Raw genomic sequence first — 24,571 nt, 5'->3', positions numbered from 1 at the left:
CTAATGCAGATAAAATCGAAGATTAGCAATTCGAAAGAAATGGTAAAATGGTTTGAATACGTGTCTAAGACTTACTTTTACGATGGGTGTATGGGCTGTTAAGCGTAGTTTAAGTACTTTTTCGACTAAGCCTGCTTCAAACAGGCAAGTACACAATCGGATCGATGTCAAACATGCACCGTAACGGTTCAAGTCCACCATCAACAATGCGAACAAAACAACATTCCCTTGCGAAGAAATCGGCGGTGACGATGGCTTAGTGCTAACCACCATCAAGCTGAAATTTAAGAACAAGCGCATAACCAAGAACCCTCGCATTCGATTTGACATGACGGAACTGAAAGTCCAGAGAAAACACAGAAAATGTTTGGTTTGTTTGCAACCTAAAACATCTAAGAAAATGACTTCGACAACATCATCAACAACATAGTCCTGCTGTCATCAGCCGAAGAAGTTCTCTGCGGAGAAAAAAAAAGAATAAGCCACGAGTAACGGTAGAGATCGTGGACCTCTGTGACATAAGAAAGCTGAGGCTTGATGTGTCAGCACGCCTCTAGGACAGAATACAATTAAGCGCAAAAAAGGTGAGGACGAAAGTGAAAGAGGCCAACGAGGAGTGGATTCACGAGCAATGTATTAACAAAGACAAAAGGATGACCACAGGCAGCAGTAACAATGTCTACATCACCCTAAAGACCCTGTCAGACTTAGGTCAGTATTATAGCAGACGCTGACGGGAATCTCCTGACCGCGAATGTCACATTCCTGAACAGGTAGACTGAATAAAGAAGCGATCTCTATAACTATTAGCGTCAACCAGATCCTTCTATCCTTCAGAACGATCCCAGACAAGAAGCGGACGAGGAAAGTCCGCCCAAAATTAAGATAGAGGTGGATAAGGCAGAGCGCAGTCTGAAGGCAGCAACTTTTTTTGAAGTAGATAACGTCCTTTCCGAGCTGATTAAGCACGGCGGAGAGCAAGAAATAACGGGACTATGTCAGAAGATCTAGGAGGAGAAAAATTGGCCCAAGAGTGGACCCAGTCTCTGGTCATCCACCAGCAAAACGGGTTATTCCAAGGTGTGATAATTACTCGTCAGCCTCATTAGCCATCCCAGCAAACTCATACTACGCACCATCCACAACTTATTGAAAAGTTAGACCGGGGAAATGCTTGCTGAAGAGCAGGCTTGATTCATAATTGGGCGGATCACAGTGTCACTAATCTTTAACTGCTGTTATTTTTGTTAAACACCTGCAATACCAACGTGAGATCTTCCACAACTTTATCGACTTAAAGAAAGATGATTTCGACCGCGTGCGGCATGATAGCCTATGGCAGGTTCTAACAGGATGCAACATTGACGAAGGGCTTTTATAAGAACAATTTGGACATGCCAGCAGCACAGTACTTCTCCATGGACAGAAGCGTGACTTCAGTGGACATCAGTGGGCGTTCGTCCTGGATGTCTGCTCTCCTCCGTCTTGTTATACATTTTCATTTAGACGATTATACAGGAGATCCTTTAAAACCTACACACCTCTAAATCCATCGGTTACGGACCCATCTCCAGCTTTATATTCGCTGATGCCATTAACCTTATGGATGGCACCTGCAGTGAACTGCAATACCTCAGCAACAAACTTTTTAAAAGAAAAATAGCATACGGGATGGAAGTCAGTAAGGAGAGGTCAAAGATCATGCTGGACAACACGAACGTCAGAGCAGGCATCACCATGATAGGCGCGAGGCTGTAATAATTGACCAGCTTAAAGTTCTTGGGAGCAACCTTGTCCAGGGATAATACCAGTACCGCTTACGTCCGAACCATTACCATGGCGACCGCAGACTGAGCAGTGGGCAAGAAGCTCCGTCAGCTTCCGCACAGTACAGGCTCTACAAGTCCCTTTTAATCTCCATCCTACTGTGCGCCTGCAAGACAGGGGCGCTTCATGTGCAAAAATAACGCAGAATACGGGCCTTTGAACACAATTGTCTCCGAAGACTGTTCCGCATCTCCTACATGGAGCACAAGACCAACGAGTACTTCCGTAACATGACAGTTACACTTGTTGGCCAACAAGAGCTTCCCCAAGCGGCCGTTAAACGACGAAAGCTGGCTTGGTGTGGGCAACGACTCTCTGTAAAAAGCTGAGCCCCAGTACACACTAGAGGGATAACGTCGGAATAAAAGTTTGATGGACAATGTGAAGAGGTGGACGTCCGTCCTCATAGATGAGGAACCCTCAGCAGCCAACATTAGACCTGACTTGCAGAGGATCTCTGTTGCGTCGTCCCTTACTTACTCTCTACGGAAAGGCCGGTCAAGGGAATCATGGTGATTGTTTATTATATGGTGCTTGAAATGCTTCTTAAGATGGGGAATAAGATATGTGTGAGGACTTCGACGTTGTTGGGTGCTAAGAGGTCCCATGTTGGTCGAGATGGCAATTACACTGCTTACGAAGTTCAATCATGAAGGCATGTATGACAATCAATATAATAATCTATTGGGGGAATGGCCTTGTTCCGCGGAAAGAAAATTACGAAGGGCTTACAGTTTTCAAATTCAACCAGTTGTATGGGACATTTGTGACCTTTATGTTAGAAATACATACATAAGTTGCAAAATATAAACATGTACTTCGCGAAATCTACGACGAAAAATAAAGTTGACATTTATTTCATTTATTTTCGATGAAGTACTTTAAGTTTGCACTTCAAGGTTCTGCAAAGTGACAAATTAATCTGACCCGTAAGGACTTGCTTAAACCTGAGTTAAAGAATGCAAACGCTTATGTGTGCACTTATTGTATACTAGTCTGTTGTTTGGAAAGTGGCAAACGAAAAAGACGATTTGCCCAATATGAAAAGGAAAAGGGCTCATTATGACCATGGTTTACGTCGAGGATCCAGCAGTTTAAGTGGTGGTGGTCGAATTTGGTCCTATGCGCATGGGCCAGAAAATAGGAGGAAAAAGGAAACTCCAACGCATTAAGATAATTCTTAGGAGTGTGTCTTCAGTGCTGTTGGTTTGTTTTTTTTGTAGTATGGCATTAACATCTGACCAAAGTTTCAAAAAAGCGTGAATATTAAAACATGACATAACTTATCTGGTACAAGAGTGATTTGTTTGTCGTGGTTTTAAATAAATGTAAAACTATAATAATGATAGAGAAATTGAAAATGTATGAATGTGATTGTGACGAAAGAAAAACAACATGGGGTATATCGGTGTATTTTAAAATTTGAGTACGCACCGTGATTATTTAGTTTCTTCAAATGTTAAATAGTTGAAATTAGTCATTTGTTTTTTTCCGAATTTCATTTCCGAATACAGTCAGTACCTTAAAAGCACATACATTAAAACAAATGAATGACACGATATGGTTGAAACAGTGTAAGCACAATTGAGTTCAGCTGTTGATGTTTTCACGGGATTAATTGACGACATATTGATATGTACTAGTTTTTGAATGATCGCACTGAATGGGCGTTATGTGAAAACGTCTTTGAATGTGTTTTATTTGTTTGCTGACTCGCTGCGTTCGTATGTTCTGAGCTCGAGCCTTGGTGATTTCCGCAGTTTGGCCAACATGGTTTTCGATTTTCATGAAATTCTATACTGAAAAATACAACGTGGACTTAGTTCGGAAGTAAAATTCGGCAAATACCGCCATTTAACTCTATTGCATTTACATACATTGAAGGACATAACAGTTAACTATTCAATTAGGACAAACGGAGGTCGAATGCGGTACATTTCTTACTTATAAAGCGTCAAAATATACAATTCTTTAAGGTTCGTTGTAGAGCAATAGTTTATTTAAGCAACGTCGGTATCGATTCTTTAATTGACGATTATGTAATCATACCGATAAGAGACTTTATTGTGAAATTGTGTCCTACGAATATTTGAGGAAGATTCAACCAACTAGGCAATATAAAAAGACTGAGTTATGTGAAGCCTTATAAACACGTTACTGGGACGCTATTAGAGGGCAACTTTTGGTTTTGATACTTTAAATTTGTGCCAAATGTTTCGGTTAAGCTTTAACATTAAAAGAAAAGATATGTTGGTACCAATAAATGGTATTTTGAAAACAGCATTATGATTGGGAGAGCTAATTCACAAAAAATGCAAACAAATCAAGGGTGATAGCGTTGAGTCATTATTAAAAATGTAAACATCAAGGTAATTATAGCACATTACTTTTACTTTGTGGACTTTTTTAAGTCGCATTTGAGGGCGACTAAATCAGTTGAGAAATGAAAATTTTAATGATTAAACGAGACTTGTTTAGATTACATTTTGTTATGCGTAATGCGATGAGCAATAGAAGTTTAGGCAAAAGCTTTGACCATGACAAGTCAGCTGTTTTTTTCTAAGGTCATTCGTGATTTTCTTGATGATAGACAGGACATATATGTAAGAGAATAAAAGTATCACAGATTATTGGTTAAACAAGTTTTTAACAGATTTATGGCACCACATTTCTTTTTTTTTGCATGGCAGATACACTTTTGATTAAGACAATCATGCAGTAAACGAAGCCAGCTTGGCCTATTATCGAATAAATTATTCTTAACTCTGATGTAGTTTAGTAATAATGCAACATCTGTTCTTGAAATGTAATATAAAATATTCAATTGCACTATTTACATAAAGTTTGCTTTTATTTGTATACAGTATGGTTTGTGAATGTGTATTATAATTATTACAATGTTAACCACAGTATAAAAAGCTGTTACGGTTATGATTAGACTCGCTATTATCAAATTACCTCTGTATTTGATAACGTCAAATATAATAGCATTAATCATTGTCGATCGCAGGCTTGTCCTTATGATAAAGATTTCACAAAACATTATTTATTAACAGTTTTATTTTGTTCCTTATTTACACAACATATTTGCATGTTTTCAGACTGCGATGCAACACCGAAAACTACAAATGGCTATTTTAATGCTGAGGAATCAAAACTGTTATGCAATGCCTGCGACCTAGGATACCGCCTTTATCAGTATAGCAGTGGAGATATGCGTTGCTTGTTATATTCTGAACTAAAAGTTGTCAATACCATAGAAAGTAAGGACTCCAACACATTACATAACTTGTAACTTGTACTTAAATAAGTCTATGGTTATTTATTATTTGTATAATGTGTTAGTCCCAATCCTATTAGTTTAATTATCCCAAACTAGCAAATGCATTTCCATAGACATGTCAACTGATTAACATTAACAACGAGTTGCGGTATTTTCAAAACCAGTTCAACAAATATTTTCTTGTAATGCAAACAGTGTAATAAACTGTGTAGTTTAGAATTGTTGTTCTGTCATTGTGTATGTCCATAAAAACACAAATTATAACATGCCGTAAAATGAAGGGAGAGTGCGCCTTGCTGGTGGAGGTTCGCATTGGGGCAGAGTAGAAGTTTTCTACGGCGATGAGTGGGGAACCGTATGCGATGACGCGGCTGATGACCAATTTGCCAGTGTGCTTTGCCGAGAACTAGGGTGATTTAAATTTAGTATAAGTTTATCAATAGTTTATTATTGTGTTACTTATTCTAATTTATTATATTGATACAAGTTATTAATGCACAATAAGGTATATCAGGAATTACTTTCAGAATGGATGATGGCAAATTGATGAACTTGTTAGAAGTCCAACTCAAAATATTTTCTGGAGCTGACAGTTACATTTGGCTAGATGATGTACAGTGTACAGGGAACGAGTCATCGATCGTTGACTGTGCACACAGTGGTTGGGGTGTACATGACTGTGATCACAGTGAAGATATTGGCGTATTATGTTACGCAAACGGTAACAATATTTCTATATTACAAACAATTATTAAGCATATTTTTTAAAGCCTTTTCATATTGCATTAGTTACATGAACAGTAATATTTAACCTCCAAAATAGGCGTATTTTCAGTAGGGAATTGAATGAGATTAAAAATCTCAATTACATGAATGCATGTTGCAGATTGTCGACTACAGGTACAGAATGGCGGCAAAAATAAAGTGGGTGCCTCAACTTTATATGGCTCATTTGCTACATTTACTTGCAACAATGGATATCGCACCTCTCAGAACTTGACTACAGGCGGAATGAGATGTATGCCAGACGGCAATTGGGAGGCCGCCCGATGCGAGAAAACGGGTAAGTACTACCCATTTAACCGGTTTGTTTAGGCAGTTTGTCTTGCTCTGGTCAAGAAAACAGGATAGTATGCCAATATATAAGATGCGTGCAATTGTCTAGCAACACGAATTTTGTACCATCAGTATGGTTTCTTTGTTTTACATTCAAATACCTGTCTAATGATCATCGGACTATTTTTAAATTCTATAAAAGTCAACTAAAGTAACTGTTATCAAATAAGTTTAAATCTTAAATAGTGGACATCCATTTGCTGATAAGTATTCCGTACTGTATTGCGCTTGGTATGTGCCCTTATGTATAGTATTTTGGCGTTGATGAATATTTCACATTAATTGCCATTTTTATATTGTTATATTTATAACGGCTACACATGGGACATGCAATCCATTCCGACTATTAGAAAAAGATTATGGTTATTGAGGCAAATAATACATTATTTTCATGTTCACTAAGTGTTCGATTTGTGCGGCGAACCAATATCCACCGCTTATAATATTACAAACGTTAATCAAATATGATTGTTTAGGTCATCAAAAGGTTGATAACACAGTTACCAATCCAGCCCCTGCCCAATGCCAGTCAAATACTGATTTTAATGGCATTGAATGGGGAGCAGTTTATGCAGGGAATGTAACATTGAAAAACTGCACGGACGGATACACTGGTAACTTACTATATTTGAATAATAATCAGTATTATCTCCATTAGCCTGTTTAGCAACAGTGGCAAAAATAACAGAATCCGTCTTCAGTGGAAAAAGCTACATAAGACAGCTTTACATTTGGATCCAGAGTGTTGATTATAATTGTTCATTGGATATGTTTATTACATAAAAATCCGTGTATTGCATGTAGATGATATCCTCGGCCATTTTGCGACATTTCTTGATTTGAGACTTCGTATAAGTAATACAATACAAAATGTCATTTTTGATGTTCAATACAGCAGTATATTCTTATTATAATATTATGCGAACAAAATTCAAATTTTCTAGTGTTCGTCAAATTTCGATATAGCAGGTTCGAGTTCCGACGTATTAACTTGTTTCCTTGTGGTTTATTTTTCACCACCGGTATTTTTTCGGTAACATTTGTAAATATATTTATATCATTTTATTAATCATTTTTGTTACAATTGCAAACTAAAATTAACAAAAGAACAATTAATATATACACTCGGACAAGTTCTTTTCATTGACATATGTAAACTTCGTTTCTGTATAGTTGCTTTCTTTGACCTCGATCTTTAAGTAGAATATTCTTTATGTGTAATATGTTATTAATTAAAAACCAGGTTTAAATAATAAATATTCAATCGGTTTTAGTATTCGAGCAAGAACCGTTGATTTTAGTGCCTATTTTCTACCTATGTAAACAAAGCGATCACTTCAAGTGGCTTAATGTATACCACGTTATTTAAATATCAATAAGTGTTTATCAGTGAACGTGAACGGTAAATAATATACCCACTTTTTTAAAAAGATATTTGAATTACGGTAAAAATATGATTGTACAGTTGGAAAAAATGGAATATATATATATATATATATATATATATATATACATTATATATATATATATATATATATATATATATATATATATATATATATATATATATATATATATATATATATATATCCATTTGTAAAATCATGTTTCAACGGATATTAATATATAAATATATATTCATGTTTTCTTATTGATTAAATAGGTATTATAACACGGACTTGCAATGCACATGGTTATTTTGAAAACCCGATATACAACTGCACAAAGCAGGCTATACACGCGTTACTAAACAAGGTAAAGCCTTAAGCGTTTTTTTATTTAAGTTGACTTCTAATGGTGTTGTTCGTGTTTATGCGGAATAACATGTATGTTGAAATAATATATGAATATATGATAAAAGTGTTCACACATACCGGAATATATTTTAATAAATAATAATACGTTTCGTTATATTTGCAGGTTAAAGTCGATCTGAGTGCAGACGTGAAAGATACAATCAAAGATTTAAGGAAAGAAATAAGTCTAGAAGAAAACAACACTTCTGAGAAGACAACACTTCATGTTGGTGACATTGAAACGGCGACAGAAATAATGAAACTTATTACTGACCGGTTTGAAGCACATAACTCTACCATTAAATATGTGACAGATGTATGTCAGAACCATTAAAACTATATACTTTTGAAATAAACGTGCGTGTTGATTTTGTATAAATCAAATCGTGGTTTAATATAGTATCTTATTTGTGCTGATAATTTTTAGTTACTTGTTAATTATAGTTATATGTTTGCAGTCCTTCATCGATGTCGTGGATAATTTAATTAGCGATAGAACAACACATTCATGGGGCGCCCTATTGGACAAGGTTTTTACATGTTGTGTTACATATAAATGTAGAAAGATTTTGAGTGTATTATTTCATATTATGAAGTGAAAAATGTGTTTAGCATAGTTAATAATTTCGCCACTATATTCATGTCATAGGGCGGAGCTGCCACGGTGATTAACGTACTGGATGAGTTTATATCCAAAGTTGTTAACAACAGTGCTGTATTAAAACAAAATATGACCGTTCGGAAAGATAACATTTGTAAGTTGAAAGAAGAAAATTCACTAACATATTAACGTAAATGCTTCTTTTTGAGTAAAAGCTTTCTTTTTAATACGTTATGTACAAAAAACAAAAACACGTGTGATAGATAAATGAAAATTTGTTGTTTATTTCAGTTCTTCAAATAGGCTCTGTGGAGCAATGCTCAAAGATAAAGTTTCCAGATAGTGGGAAAAACGGAAATGTTCCAGAGTGGGCCATAACGCGACATGACACTGTTGAAGTTGCATGCCGTGAAAGTAACTTGTTTTGTAAAACTTATGAAAATTTAACGAAAACTAATATTTATTATTTTGAGCTGATATAAACGTAAATATAACTCAATCATTTCAAATTATCTTAAGTTAATGCGCATACGGACTTCGTCTTGTTCACTTCAAATTACAATGAAAGGTAATAAATACAATACATCCAATAACTGTTACTTTCAGAAGGTGGACTGACGTTTAGTGGTTCCCTCTTCAGGAATATGACGTCGATAATGTCATCAAAAACTAAAGACTCGAAGTTCGCACACACATTGTAAATATTTTTTGTTTTGTCATTGATCGACGTTTTATATGTCAAACTCTACGTGGTGTACATAACTATCAATAAAGATATGTTACAGGCATATGGAAATCAATGCCCCGGTTCTGGCGTTCAGTATGTACGATTCCATAACGACTTCTGATGCACAGAACGTCACCTTAATATTTGAACTATTTAACGTAAGTAATCAAATCTGTTTTAACACACTTCAAACTCCATACCGTTTTGAAATAATTTAACGCACATATCTTGACTGTTTGAACTGGATTTATAGTATATATACATATCTTAAAGAATGAAATCCTCCTTATGTGCTTTTCATTTCCACAGACAGACTTAACCAAACCGTCGTGCAGCTTCTGGGAAAAGGGTTATTCAAGGTAACTCATTTACTTAAAGTTTAAACCGTCTGTTTTATCGTTAGTATAATATACGATGCAAATTACACTTAAGTATTCGCTTTCTTTATAAGAAGCCATTGTATTCACCATAAAAGGTTTATATCTGAATTCAGTGGTGAAGGCTTTTGGTCTAGCGAAGGATGCAAGCTGGTGGAATATAACCAACAGACTGGACGTGTAACCTGCTCATGCAATCATCTCACAAACTTTGCTGTCCTGATGAGTCGAGGCGTTACAGTAGAAAAGGTACACTTAAACAAGTGTCCTGCAAATAAATCGTATTGTTTATAGAGCAACGAGTTTACGAGTATACAAATGAAACGTTTGGTTTGTACAATGTACCAAGCTAGACGTTTCAGCAATCCGTTAACTTAACAAACGAAGGCAAGCAAAAACTTAAAGGTTATGGAAATATACTTTGCTTTGCATTTGAATTTGTTTTAATGTTTTATATCAGATCCATCATCAGACTCTCAGTGCTATAACAGTGGTTGGATGTTGTCTGTCCCTGGCAGGTCTTGTAACAACGTCTGTTATTTACGTATACTGTTGGAGGTAAACACAAATATAACGCCACTTTTAGTGTTTACATTATACGTCCAAAGTATTAAGTCACGTTATTGTTCTTTATTGATAGCAATCCTTTCGTGCAAGATTAATTATGCATAATACATTAATTCTAACACGTTCTGAGGTAAACGAACCTTCATTGACTAAGGTTAAGCAACATAAATATATTATTTGCACCCACCATACAAACCAGCTAGTATGTGATCTCAAATATATATTTTAATAAATATAATAAATATTTGCTCTAAATATATTTTATGGCAGGTTCATTGTATTAGTCTTACAACTTTGTTCTTTACTCTTTGATTCAAGGATGGTAAAGTCAAACCGAGCAACCTTGCTGTTAAACCTGTGTGCAGCTCTGTTCGTTGCGTATCTAGCGTTTCTCATAGGAATTAAGCGCACACAATCACTGGTATTGTATAACAGAGTCATGGTATCCCTTTATAGTAGTTTTGTAACAATATCAATGTATATTGATAAAATAATGTAATAATCAAACATGAACTTATTGTATAATACAATAGCAAACCATGTTGAAATATTAACTGCTCAAATGCGTTATTGTAATCAAGGATAGTGCAGTAAAACCGAGCTACCTTGCTTTAAAAACTGTGTGCAGCTCTGTTTGTTGCGTATCTAGCGTTTCTCATAGGAATAAATTGCGCACAACCGATTGTATTGTAAAGTTACATGTGAACGACTGTGTAATAATAATGTTGAGCCAATCATCTGTTGCATATTTATAAATATATAATACGTGTTCAAACAACTACTAAATAACCCTTCTTAAAACAGTGATTGTTAGGTGAAAAATTCGTAACATTGTAGAGACTGTTTTCGAGAGAAATAATAACAACAAGTCTACTGAAGATTTATTTGAAGCTATTTAGCGTTTTTGAAACAATCATGTGCCTTGGTAGCCTGCAAAACATAATAATGTGCGTATCTGCTTTTTAGGGCACTTGTAAATTTACTGCCGTGTTGCTTCACTACGTGTATCTCGTGGCATTCTTCCTGATGTTGGCAGAGGGAGGCGTTATTGCGTTGATGGTTCTGAGCCCGCTAACCAAGAGGGATAGTGTCCCTTACTTCTTGGCAGGAGCATATGGTTTGTAGATGGGGTTAATGCGGTGTAAGCTTTTATGATGATGGTTGTTTCTGTTTAGTATGTAATACATTTCAGATAGATATAACATTTGAAGGAAGGTTATTAATAAAAATATCATCGACTCAAGCAAGTATTAATAAGAAAGAACCTGATCAATTTTTCGACTTGAATACCTTTTAAATTAAAGTAATGTATACAGTTTATATAAAAAAGTAGATGTGTACATGATACACAAATTATATATGTTCATTTAAGGGTTTCGTTTTTTATATACTACAAACATTTCCTATTCTATTAATATATAAACAGCATCAAGAACAGGAAACAACTACAATTTTAGTTGGTCTTACATTGACACTTTGTTTTTAAGTTTTAAATTCAACCCGTTAGGGTTTCTTTAATGTGTGAATCGAAACATTCACAGATGATTAATATATAATACATATACTGACTAAATCAGAACATTATGAAAATAGATCAATGGTTCTTTTTTTAAGCAAACATTTATGCCATTAAATCATTCCATGATTTTTTTAGGTATTCCTGCCGTAATTGTTGGTGTATCTATGGTCGCGACACAGTTGGACGGTTACGGAAATGACAGATTGTGAGATATCTTTAAAATTTAAAACCAATGATATATTTACTTGTAACATACACATGACTGTATGTGGACACTTGACATAAATAAAAATAGTATACTTTAACTAGTATTATTATAAAGTTTTTATGTTAGTTACAGAAGTTAGAGTAATAATGGACTTGATTTTCGTATTTTGCGTATTGCTTTTATATGTTTTTACTATATAATTTTCTATTACTTAAACAATTCTTAAACAATGAAAAAATCAAGCAATATAAGTTGCTTAAAAAGGTTGCGTTTACCGGAATTTGAACCTGGACCCTATGTGTAAAAACACATGCTTTTTATATTAAATTCACATTTTAAACGCTATATTAAAAATATATGTTATTTCCAAATTATCGATGATACGCTTTATGAATTGTTTCTCAATTTACCGATTTTTTTTATAGATGATTATTTTTTAATGGAACATGTGTTTCTTATTTTAACTTAATATGTTATTGATATTATGTAATATAACGCATACATTTTTCATATTCTGTGACGATTTTAATTGTTATTTTGCCAAGCTGTTAACCATTCCATTTAAGCTATATTTAATTAATATTGTATATCTCGCACTATAGCTGCTGGTTGTCCGTGGAGTCAGGTCTGTTTTGGGCATTTGCAGGACCGGTCCTTGCCATAGTCGTGGTGAGATTTTTAAATGTTATATTATAAATAAAAAAAATATAAATAAATAGATAAATAAATAAATATACATATATATATATCGGGTTAGTGTTTAATCGGTTCGCACAATAGGAACAGCACCGGTGGTTGGGCTCTCTTTTGGGCGTTATGGTGTTTATGCTTTCAGACTGGCGACCGGGTGGCCTAACATATTAGCCGGAGCCATTCAGTTTTTAAAATGTTAATATAACAATCTCGAAGCATAGGGCGTTAGAAGGACACGCTTTTAAAGGCGAAGTTTCTTGCACAAGTGTCAGATTCCTATTTTTAAAGGGCAAGGACACACTTTGAGTACTGAACCCTGGGTCGTTGTTTTCGAAGCATATCTGTGTTTGTCATGAATTGGTTGCTGAACAGTTGTTTGGATAATAGAAGCATGTGGAAGGCGACGTGTTGCATCTCGTTTTATGTCAATAGCAAGGTCGTAGATCATATATAAAAAATGGGTTTTGAGAAATTTGATCTTGTGTGTTTTCCGCAAAGAAAACTAAAACAAAAAATTACTTTAAGGTTTTACAAGTAACTTGGCAAAAGTGATGCAAATCTTGACATGCCATATCTTACGTCTGAAGACTTAAGTCAAGCACATAGAATAACTCTGCTTGCAGCATACTATTGTTTGGCATACGGAGTGTAAATGCAATTAAATGAGTTATCATCGTCAATATTTTAATGTGACCGAACATGTATTGAACCCATAAATTACGAGCGCATCCTTCTTACATATTCGATTTATTAAACCGTTTTGCAGACAAGACAGTAATTAAGTAAAACATTTATACAATACCATTTCATTACGAAGATCTTATTGCCATTTTTGTTATTTCTATATTGTGCATTTAAAACATATCCTTTTAAGCATAAAGTACAATGATAACGTATCGCTAACTTTTGTTAGGATTCTATTATATGAAAATGTATGTATTTGCTGGAAATAAAACGTATTATAGTAAATTGCAAGTACTAGTGAAATCTGCTTTCTTCATGTATAAATACAAGTGACTGTTGTCTGTTGTTGTTTCGTTTATCAGACAAACCTGATTATCCTAGTGCTCGTGTTAAAACAATTGTTCGGAGTTGCAGCTATGTCAAAGAAAACAGACGCTGAGAAAGTCAAGTAAGTTAAACTGTCTTGAACGTTTTCTCGATATCAAAGAATACAAAATGTGAAAAATTACTATTTTAACGAATGAACGTCCTTACTAGTATATTTGATAGTATGCAGCAAAACAAGAGGATATTAGTTAAACAGTTTTGCTACAGAACGAATTGATGCGTTGTTTTTATTTAATGGCACGGACTATCGCAAAATGTTTGAGCACAGTCAGGTAAGACCCTTGAACATTAATGAGGTTTACTTATTTAAGCTAATGTTTATATCAATATCATCACAGGACAGGTGTGCGGAGTGTGTGTATTTTACTTCCCGTACTGGGCCTCACCTGGGTGTTCGGTATCTTCGCAGTCAACAAGGACACGCTCGTCTTCCAGTACTTGTTTGCCATCTTCAACAGTCTGCAGGTATCTAATAAACGTCGAATATCGCGTGCAAATGATGGCATTTCACAACAATATGATTAATAGATAAAAGCAAATACTATGATAGTTAAGATTTTAATCTATCTGGATATGTATCACAAACAAACGCGTAAAATTTTCAACAAATGTCCTCAAAGTTTTACCTCATCCTCATATTGTCTTATGTGTAGTGCTTATAGAAAATGGACACGTATGCATACAATATATCAAGTAAGATAAATGCAATGCTTAGTATGTTGACTCTTGATATATATTTCAAATAAATATAAACATACCAAAAATAATAATCTTATTTTCCTACTTATTTTCACATTCAAAGAAATTCTCTTTTATGTTACAGGGGTTCCTGATATTTCTGGTACAATGCGTGTTTGACAGAAAAGTAAGTATTAATAAATACTGTCATGTTATTGGGTATTTAAACATATAAAATGGGATCTTCAAAGAAGTCGATGTTTTAATGGTCATTTAGTGGGTTTACAAACTTATACATTGTATTTTGCATAATTTAAAATAATTATTTAAGCAGGACATAAAACGACAAATGTTAACTGCATTGTGATTTGAACCAGTGATCTTCAGACGTAAAATATAACGTATTAAAATTTCACCACGCAGGTTTCTGAGATTATGACGATATTTTAAATGTTTGGCTAGAAATGCATGCGTTTGTTCCAAATAATTAATGAAAAAGCGTTTCAAACGCATTATTATTAAACTGATTAAGATAAATGATTATTAAAATAAAAACCGAGTTTTTATAAGCATTTTTTTAGGAAATTGATTTTTCGCCTGTTAAAAAATAACACATCATGTTCTGTTCTGTTGTCGAATAACCCACAGTAAGGAGTATAGATGCGTAGGATTTAAATCACGAGTGCGAAGCACGAGTGATTTGCTAACACCCATCTATACTCCTTACTGTGGGTTATTCGACAACAAACCATCGTAGAAAAATACTATTTCGATTCTAACACGATTCTGATTAATTTGGTTCAAGCTTTTGGACGTGAACTATATGTTTAAATACTCCGCCCTTCTTAGTACAAAGTTCACTATTTAGTGACGTCATTGATTGTACAAACATATGTCGTCGTTTTCATTCATAAATATTTTGCAAATGACGTCACTTTCATGAGAACAACAATCGTTGAAACTAAATGACGTCACGTTTAATGATGCTACTGAAAAGCTGACATGCTATAAATGTTTTCTTAATTACGTTTCCTAACAAAAAACATTCTTTGTAGGCGTGGTTATGCCACTTACCACCAAATATACAATTGTTGTTTCATTACATTTACATACATGCTACATTTATACCATTTCGTTTAGAGCGGGTTTTTAGCACGTGCATTTTATTGCAATATTTTCCTTATTTCTTCGGAACTATTTTCGAAACATTAAGCTCCGCCCATAATTTATTGCAGAATAACCCACACTTGATTTCCTTCTTTGTCTATAGAAAACAAGTGGCGTGCCGTGTTAGAAATATATATATCTACGCCATTTTGTTTGTCGTTTTGCTAACCTGTAAACACGTTACTTTAAACTCAAATACGGAGATGCACATTTCAACGAACCCGGATGAGTTCATATAAAATAACCCTCTGACTGATTGAAAGGTACGCGACGCTCTCCGCCAGAGGAAGTTACCATGGTTCACATCTACCGACGTTCATACCGGAGACACAGAGATGAGGTCTACACAGGTGCGAGCATAATGTGTATTACGTTAACCGATACATTCAACTAACCCTATTCCATTCATTTAACGTGTTAACTGATATTGAGGCGCTAGGTTGACATAAGTTTGTTTGTAAACGAATATCCCTGTCGAACGATTTCTTGCACTTATTTTGTTTTTGTAAAATAAGTAGTCGATAATATACTTGAATCAAACGTTTATCACTCTGTCTAATTGCAAAGAAACGCATACATGTAGAAATAATATTTAGTTTAAATTATATTGCAAAATATATTCGCGATTGGTTATCTTTTTTAATTTTAGAAATCTACTTAACACAGTGTCAGTGTGTCCACATAGAAGCGAGAGTCAATACAAAGTACAAGGCGGCTCTACTCATATGATTGATTTCATAAGTGTTGTATTCGTGATCATTGGGCTGTATCATAGTGGCGAACCTTATTCAATTATGCATGACCGCTTTTAATATAATTGTTTGTATTATGGTGAGATGTATTTATGGAGTTTGAACAGTTTGAAAAGTAGTGAATATTTAGTGCAAATACATTGTTAAAGTTTTGTTCTTGTTTTTTTTTGGTAATTTATACTCAATATTTTACCGCTTTTACCTTTGCAATGAAGAGCTTTTCAATACAGTATGCTGTTTTAGATTATGATATAATGTTTATAAAAAAACGACAAAGGACATGAACTTTACTTATAACAATCTGGACTGTGGTTTTGTATCAGTTCTTTGTTGACTGAGTTTGGGAGTAGATTTTGCAATGAAAGTTTGATCGTGAAACAGTCCGAACATTTGACTGTACATGCAAATCAGTTGTCTAGTAGATTACCACAATCGTTTTTTTGCCTAAACAAAATACTTATGCAATGTGTATCCTTGTCAGATATATATTTTGATTTACAAAAAGTATGTTGGTGTTTTATTTTTATATTAATAGTATTTGTATAAAGGCGTATTTAATTTCTCTTTTAATATATATTTTTTCTTTAATTTTTTTATAAATATAATAATTAATGTGTATGTTTTTTTGTTTCTATAACATGTATGGTTTTATTTTTTATTTTTCTCTTATGGTTAATAAAGATAAAAACAGTTCAATGATTTATATATTTCGTGATTATCAACTACTTTTAAACGCCGTTTTTTTAACTTATGTCTTTACATATGTTTACATATGTCTTGCGGTTTTCTGACCTAAACTCATTTGAACATTTGATCAGTAAAATACTATTATTATTACTATGCAAATTATTATTAATATTATTATTATTATTATTATTATTATATATTTTTACCTCATTTAAAAAGTAAGATTTTCGCCAGTTTAGAATATGATAAAAAACATCCCATTTTCAGACATTAACGGCATTAAAAACCCGTCGATTGTTCATCATTTGATAAAATTTAGTTTTGCTGACTAAATGAATAAGTCTCTAAAAATAATATCATTGTTTTTACATTTTTCCGTATGGGATTTTCTTATTTCATTAAAAAATGTAAACGATAATTAAGCCCTAAAATCATGTTTGATTACATTATCATTCCATAATTCCTATGGGATTATGTTCTCATCTGCAAATATAATGACAATGTCCATGGAAAAATATCCCATGGGAAATTAAATAAGAGCCGATTTTGATCAAAAATAATAAATGAACGAAATGCGAATAATAGCATTAAAACCAAATAAAAACTGTTAATTAAAAATAAGTAATGCGCATTTTTAAATCGCATGATCAATCTCAAAAAGGCACTTCTAAAAGATACTTACATTTGCGAAGTTAAGGTTTCGAAAAGTGTTTTTTCCGATTGTCATTCATTAAGAAAACAATTTTCGCAGATTTATCAAGATTAACTTCCATCGGAGATGCATTTGTAATAAAAATACATGTGCCACATTTTTCATGTGCATGATTAGATAACTCATCAATAAAAAGTCTACCGCAACTTTTGTTCTCCCTGACGAATGTCGGTGTGCTAAGGAAACCAACTAATTACAATGTAACAGCTGTTTTAGTTGTTATAATCAGACATTTATTTATTGTTTTGGACGACACGACTTTAAATTACTATATAATGATTCAAACTGTCACCGGAGTTACCCGATTGATTTCCGTGGTAGGCGTTTCCGTGATAAATATGTTCAACAATCGAAATTTGTTAGTTTTGCAAATGGTCATTTTTATTTAATATGATGTGGGCGTTGCATTCGTTCGTCATCTGTGCATTTATGCAAAAAATCTTTCACATACAGCCTGTATTATTGTTGCATAAACAACTTTAACGTATAATGTTTAGTGATCATTTATTCGCGGCGCTATTTTGGATTGAAGCAAAAAGTGGGCGTCGCAAATGTTCCTTACAATCTTATATTACTAGCTTACATTTAAAATGTTACTGTACGCTTTTTATGCGATTGTAATAATTGTTTGTTGCTTAGACGTTTTGATTGTAGTGTGTGCGATTAAAGTGCGATGAATATGTTTATGTTAATGCCTCATGTGGGAGAGCAAATGCACATTTTCCGGAGATCGCGAGCGCTATATCGTTATTCAATATGTCGAATATGAGTCGAATATCATTGCGAGTTTTACGCTTGTCCATGCCAATACAGTCAATAGCATTATTGTGAACAATGGAATTTCGTAAGGAGGCATTTGCTGCGCGATCATGACGCAACCTTCATATTATACACTAGCAGACATCTTTCAGTGATACATACAGCATATTACGGAATACCGTTAGGCCATTGTTGTTATACATTAAAATCCAGAGGGCGACAATGCGATAGTGCGATAGTACGATGGTGACAATGCGATAGTAAGATGGCGACAATGCGATAGTACGATGGCGATAATGCGATAGAGAGATGGCGACAATGCGACAACGCGTATTGTCGCACTGTCGCATTGTCGTCATCGTAATGTCGCATTGTCGTCTATTGTCTTCCGGTACACATGCGCACATCGTATTTTTTACTAGATGGAGCCACTTTTAAAAATACTTTACAGTTCGGCAAACCTTACATCAATACCCATTATATAACTTAATAAGAATTTGAGTTCATTATAACTCTAACCTCATTCAAAGTAAATCTTTATAAAGTCATATATTTTGTTTCTGCAATAAGAATAGTTTGTGTACCGGAAGGCGATTGTCGACATTGTAATAAGCGGTGTAATTGCTTCGAGCAAAGCAGTTAGTTGCACTCAGTGTAAAGCAAAAACACATATAAGATGCACAGGCTTCATCACAGACGCAGACTTTATCAAAGCATCCAGTGAAAACATATCTTTTAATTTTACTTGTAACAAGTGTACTTTTAATCTTCTTCCTGGAGAAACATCACTCAGGGAATCAACGGAGGAACATCCAGGAACCTGTGATATACAAGACTGTGATAATTTTAATCATCATTCATCGTCATCAAACTCTTCCAGTGATTTTAACTCAACGAAATTAACAAGTGATTTTAATTCTTTTGATGTTTTTAAACAAAAAGGGTTACATTTTGTCCATTTTAATTGTAGATCTCTTTTATCAAAAATGTCAGAAATTAGACTATTTGCCAGTTTATGTAAAGTACATGTGATTGCAATTACTGAGACTTGGTTGGACGATACCATCACAAACAATGAAATTTGTATACCAGGTTTTAATGTCATCCGGAGAGACAGAAATCGTAATGGCGGAGGAGTGTGCTTATTTATAAATGAAAGTATTGCATTTTCGGAAAGAACTGATTTACACAGTGACACTATTGAGGCGGTTTGGGCTGAGATACATATTGTAAAAACTAAACCTATTCTGATTTGTTCTTGCTACCGGCCTCCGAATCAAAAGGATTTTACGGAACATTTAGAAAACATTTTATCGAATTTACGATCTGATTTTGAATGGTTTATTTAGGTGATTTAAATATTTGTTTTAAAAACAAAATGTGATCACTGTTTAAAAAATATGCACTTTTATTAGACATTTTTAACCTACAACAACTGATTGCTCATCCTACTAGAATAACTGAAACAACTTCATCAATTTTAGATCATATCTTGTGTAATCAAAGTAATAAAGTTTCACAATATGGTACTTTACCCATAAATCTTAGTGACCATTTCCCAGTATATTGTACAAGAAAAACTAGCAAAGAAAAATAAGTAAGCACAACAAAGTTCTTGTTCGGTGTATGAAAAACTATACTGTGGAAGATTTTATTAACAAACTGAACACTTGTGATTGGAATTCTATGTTTACTGCTGACACTGTACAAGAATCTTGGTTATTTTTCAAAGACAAATTTTTGACAGTTTTGAATAGTGTAGCTCCAACCAAAGAAGTTCGTTTAAAGCAGAGAACAGAGCCATGGATGGATTCCGATATTTTAGAACTAATTAAAATTAGGGACTATTTTATGTACAAATTTAAAAAAAACTAATAATAAGAATTTTTTTCAAAAGTTTTGTTCATAAAGAAATAAAGTCCAAAGATTTGTGAAGAAAGCAAAGGCAGAATATATTTGTGATCAATTAGAAGAAAACAAACACAATCCTAAAAGTCTGTGGTCTCACTTAAAATCGTTAGGTCATAGCAATAATAGTAAATCCTCACCCAATGTTGTTTTAAATGTAGAGGGCAACCTATGTTTTGAAGCTAAAACATTAGCCAATCATTTTAACTATTTTTTCACAACTGTTGCTTCAGTACTAGTTGATAAGCTTCCTACTGCTCCAAATCTATTTAATACAGCATCTAACATTTTTAAATCGTTTTACAAAGACAAAAATCCTGCTCACAATTCTTTTAAACTTCATACAGTTTCTGAAAATTTTGTTTACAAAGAGTTAAGCAAATTTAATTGTTCTAAAATTACTGGGTTAGACGAAATCCCGGCCAGATTTTTGAAAGATTCTGCTCCTTATATCAAAACTCATATTACATTTTTGATAAATAGCTCTATTGTTAACAATGTAGTTCCCACTGATTTAAAAAGTGCTAAGGTAAAACCACTGTTTAAGAAAGACAATAGGTCCGAGGTTTCTAATTATAGACAGGTTAGTATTTTGTCCATTGTTTCAAAAATATTAGAGAGAGCTGTATACAACCAGTTGGAATCCTTTTTAGTGAAGAACGGTCTGTTGTATGAGTATCAGAGTGGATTCAGGGGGAATCACTCCACTGACTCCTGTCTTATTCACCTGTCTGATCATATACGTGGACACACCTCTTATGGCTTGTTTACTGGTATGATTATGTTAGATCTACAGAAGGCATTCGACACTGTAGATCATGACATTCTGTGTCGGAAGCTTCGTGCGATGGGAGTGGAGTCTGTGGAGTGGTTTCGCTCGTACCTAGCTGATAGGACGCAGTCTGTACATGTTAATGCCGCTAAATCGGATTTCAAATCGGTCGTGTGTGGTGTTCCCCAACGGAGTATACTGGGTCCTCTTTTGTTCTTGACCTACGTTATTGATATGAAAACAAGTATATCATCCAACTGTAAATTAATACTCTATGCTGATGACAGTGCTATTTTGTATTCACATAAAGATCCAAGTACCATCAGTCAAGTTTTAGGCAAAGAACTCGAGTCCTGTAGTAAATGGTTAATTGACAATAAGCTATCCCTCCATCTAGGCAAAACAGAATGTATTCTTTTTGGTTCGAAACGTAAACTCACCAAGGTGGACAATTTTCATATACACTGTAATGATCATGTTATAAAATCTCAGACGTATGTAAAATATCTTGGTTCTACTCTAGATGCTGATTTGTCCGGTACTTCTATTGTAAATAACATCGTCAAGAAGGTTAACTCTAGACTTAAATTTTTATATAGACAACGTGATTTTTTTAATAAAAGTCTTAGAAAAAGCTTATGTAAATCTTTAATACAATGTCATTTAGATTATGTATCCCCTTCGTGGTATTGTGGACTCACGAAACAGCTTAAGCACAAGTTACAAATAGTCCAAAATAAAATGGTTCGTTTTATTAACAATTCCCATTGTAGGACATCACTTGTTGTATCGAATTTTGAAGAACTTGGTTTATTTAACGTTGAGCAAAGATGCAAGCAACTTCGGCTTAACCACATCCATAAGATTTTTTACAATAAATGTCCAAGCTATATGAAAGACAATTTTGTCAAATGTACAGACGTCCATCAGTATGGGAATAGATCCCGATTTAATTTTTATGTACCTCAAGTTGATGGCTTTACTAGTTCTTCATTTTACTACAATGGTATTACGGATTGGAATGCATTACCCGATAATATAAAGTCCATCGAATCGAAATTTACTTTTAAGAAACTTGTTAAGACACATCTATTAAATGATATGAAGGTAGACGAGAATTCCATGTATTTTTACTTTTAGATTTGTTTTATTTTATGTTATTCATTATTTTTTATGTTTTGTTTCGTGTCAGTGTATTATCATGTCAACTTTTGAAAGATTCACTTAATTTGTAGAAGAAATCATGTGTAGGATCATGTCGATTATATATTAAGAACTGAAAAAACAATATATTTATAGTCACTTATAAGATCTGTTCGACTAAATCCAGGGACCCCGTTGGAAATAAGCTTTTTCATGTTTACATGTCTAAGCTTTACGGGTTATCCTGTGTATACATCATGTCGTTATTTTATTTGGATCTGTGATAAATGGCACCATTCATGTAATGCATGTTTCTGAATATGATAATAATGCAATCTATACGTTATTTATTGCCTTGATTGCATTGAATTGTAAATTGCTTGACATGTATGCACAAATAAAACAAACAAAGACATTGCGATAGTACGATAACGACATTGCGATAATATGATAAAGACAGTGCGACAATACGATGGCGAAAGTGCGATAGTACGATGGCGACAATGCGATAATGCAACAGTACGTTATCGACAGTGCGACAATACGATGGCGATAAATCGATAATACGATGACGACAGTACGATGACTATCGAATTGTCGCCATAGTACTATCGCGTTGTCGCATTGTCGCCATCGTACTATCGCATTGTCGCCATCGTACTATCGCATTGTCGCCATCGTACTACCGCATTGTCGCATTGTCGCCCTTTTGATTTTAATGTGTAACCATGATGACACTAACTGTATTCCGTAGTATATACACTATATAACTTTTTAATAAAAGAGCTAGAAAAACTAACAACAAAAACTAGAAATTGCGCGACAGAGGCCGACGCGTATCCCCACACCGCATGTTTGACCCAGGGGCGCCCTAGGGTTGGTAATGGGGCCATGCATAGATTGACCGTATTGTCATAAGAGATGTTCAGTATCAATTTGAAGTAAATGAGTGTAGAAATGAAGAATTTAATGTAAAAAACCTAAACAAATTAGTGAAAATCTCTGACCCGGCCCCACCCCATTCCCCATAACTTTTGACCTAGCGATCAGTTCAATATTCCAAATAGTGTACTGTGGCACATACGGTATGCTCATAGCTACCATATGTGTAAGTTTTAAGGTTCTATTGCTAATAGTGTAGACGGAGATAGGGGCCAGGACGGACGGACAAATGGCGGAGATAACCACATAATATATTTCAAAATGTAAACGCGGACCCTAAGTTCAAAGTCAAGGTCACAGGGGTCAAACAATTTATGCGCATGGACAGGTGTTGTCCATATACACATGCGTACCAAATATGAAAGCAATATCTGAAGGGACACAGGCGTTATGATATTTTTTTAATCGCGGTCACAGATTTCGAAACCTGAACGCGGACCCCAATTTCAAAAAGTTCATGCTCATGGAAAGATGTTGTCCAGAATCACATGCATACCAAATATGAAAGCAATATCTGAGGGACGCAGTAGGTATTACCCTTTTTCGAATCGCGGTCGCAGATTTCGAAACCTGAACACTGACCTCAAGTTCAAGGTCAAGGTTACAGGGGTCAAAATTTTTATGCGCATGGAAAGGTTTTGTCAAGATACACATGCATACCAAATATGACAGCAATATCTGAAGCCACACAGTAGTTATGGGTCTTTTTCGAATCGCGATAGCAGATTTCGAAACCTGAACACTGACCCCAAGTTAAAAGTCAAGGTCACAGGGGTAAAAAATAGTTTGCGCATGGAAAGGTTTTGTCTAGGTACACATGCATACCAAATATGAAAGCAATATCTGAAGGGACACAGTAGTAATGAGCCTTTTTGGAATCGCGGTCGAAGGAAAATCTCTGACCCGGCCCCACCCCAACCCTCATAACGTTTGACCCAGGGGTCAGATCGAAATTCCGTCGCTGTCATCGTCGCACATATGCTCATAACTACCATGTGTGTAAGTTTCAAGGATCTAGTGCTAATAGTGTAGGAGGAGATAGTGGCCAGGACGGACGGACGGCGCAAATAACCACATAATCCCCACTTTCTCCGAAAAAACGTGGGGATAAAAGCACAAACATCAGAGCCCAGTGCACCTTTATAATCCAACAGATTTTTTTAGATCTCTCAAGGCTTTATTATATTAAAACGCCTCCGTCAAGATTTAAAACATACGTTATAGGAGCATAGACTGATGTGAAATTCTATTATGCCAGTCAATTCA

The 24,571-nt window shown here is 34.5% G+C and overlaps 1 protein-coding gene and 1 long non-coding RNA gene across 2 annotated transcripts; both read left to right on the top strand.

The window, feature by feature from the left end:
- Nucleotides 1–1,671: 1,671 nt before the first annotated feature.
- LOC127831298 (adhesion G protein-coupled receptor B3-like) lies at nucleotides 1,672–13,850 on the top strand. Its single transcript, XM_052356270.1, has 22 exons — nucleotides 1,672–1,754; nucleotides 2,006–2,127; nucleotides 4,929–5,090; nucleotides 5,392–5,521; nucleotides 5,638–5,831; nucleotides 5,997–6,173; nucleotides 6,703–6,840; nucleotides 7,890–7,981; nucleotides 8,147–8,338; nucleotides 8,481–8,552; nucleotides 8,672–8,777; nucleotides 8,915–9,037; nucleotides 9,230–9,305; nucleotides 9,409–9,508; nucleotides 9,660–9,709; nucleotides 9,844–9,976; nucleotides 10,188–10,285; nucleotides 10,613–10,715; nucleotides 11,261–11,411; nucleotides 11,949–12,018; nucleotides 12,624–12,690; nucleotides 13,761–13,850. Exons 1-22 carry the CDS (start codon nucleotides 1,672–1,674, stop codon nucleotides 13,848–13,850), a joined length of 2,529 nt encoding a protein of 842 aa, XP_052212230.1.
- Nucleotides 13,851–14,166: 316 nt separating this feature from the next.
- On the top strand, nucleotides 14,167–16,518 carry LOC127881184 (uncharacterized). The gene is made up of 4 exons (XR_008049947.1): nucleotides 14,167–14,250; nucleotides 14,609–14,650; nucleotides 15,894–15,980; nucleotides 16,280–16,518. It is a non-coding gene; the product is annotated as an uncharacterized LOC127881184 (long non-coding RNA).
- The last annotated feature ends 8,053 nt before the right edge of the window (nucleotides 16,519–24,571 follow it).

This window comes from Dreissena polymorpha, chromosome 5, assembly GCF_020536995.1.
Source record: "Dreissena polymorpha isolate Duluth1 chromosome 5, UMN_Dpol_1.0, whole genome shotgun sequence".
NCBI classification, from domain to species: Eukaryota; Metazoa; Mollusca; class Bivalvia; order Myida; family Dreissenidae; genus Dreissena; species Dreissena polymorpha.
This window is presented reverse-complemented; position numbering and strand designations above follow the sequence as displayed.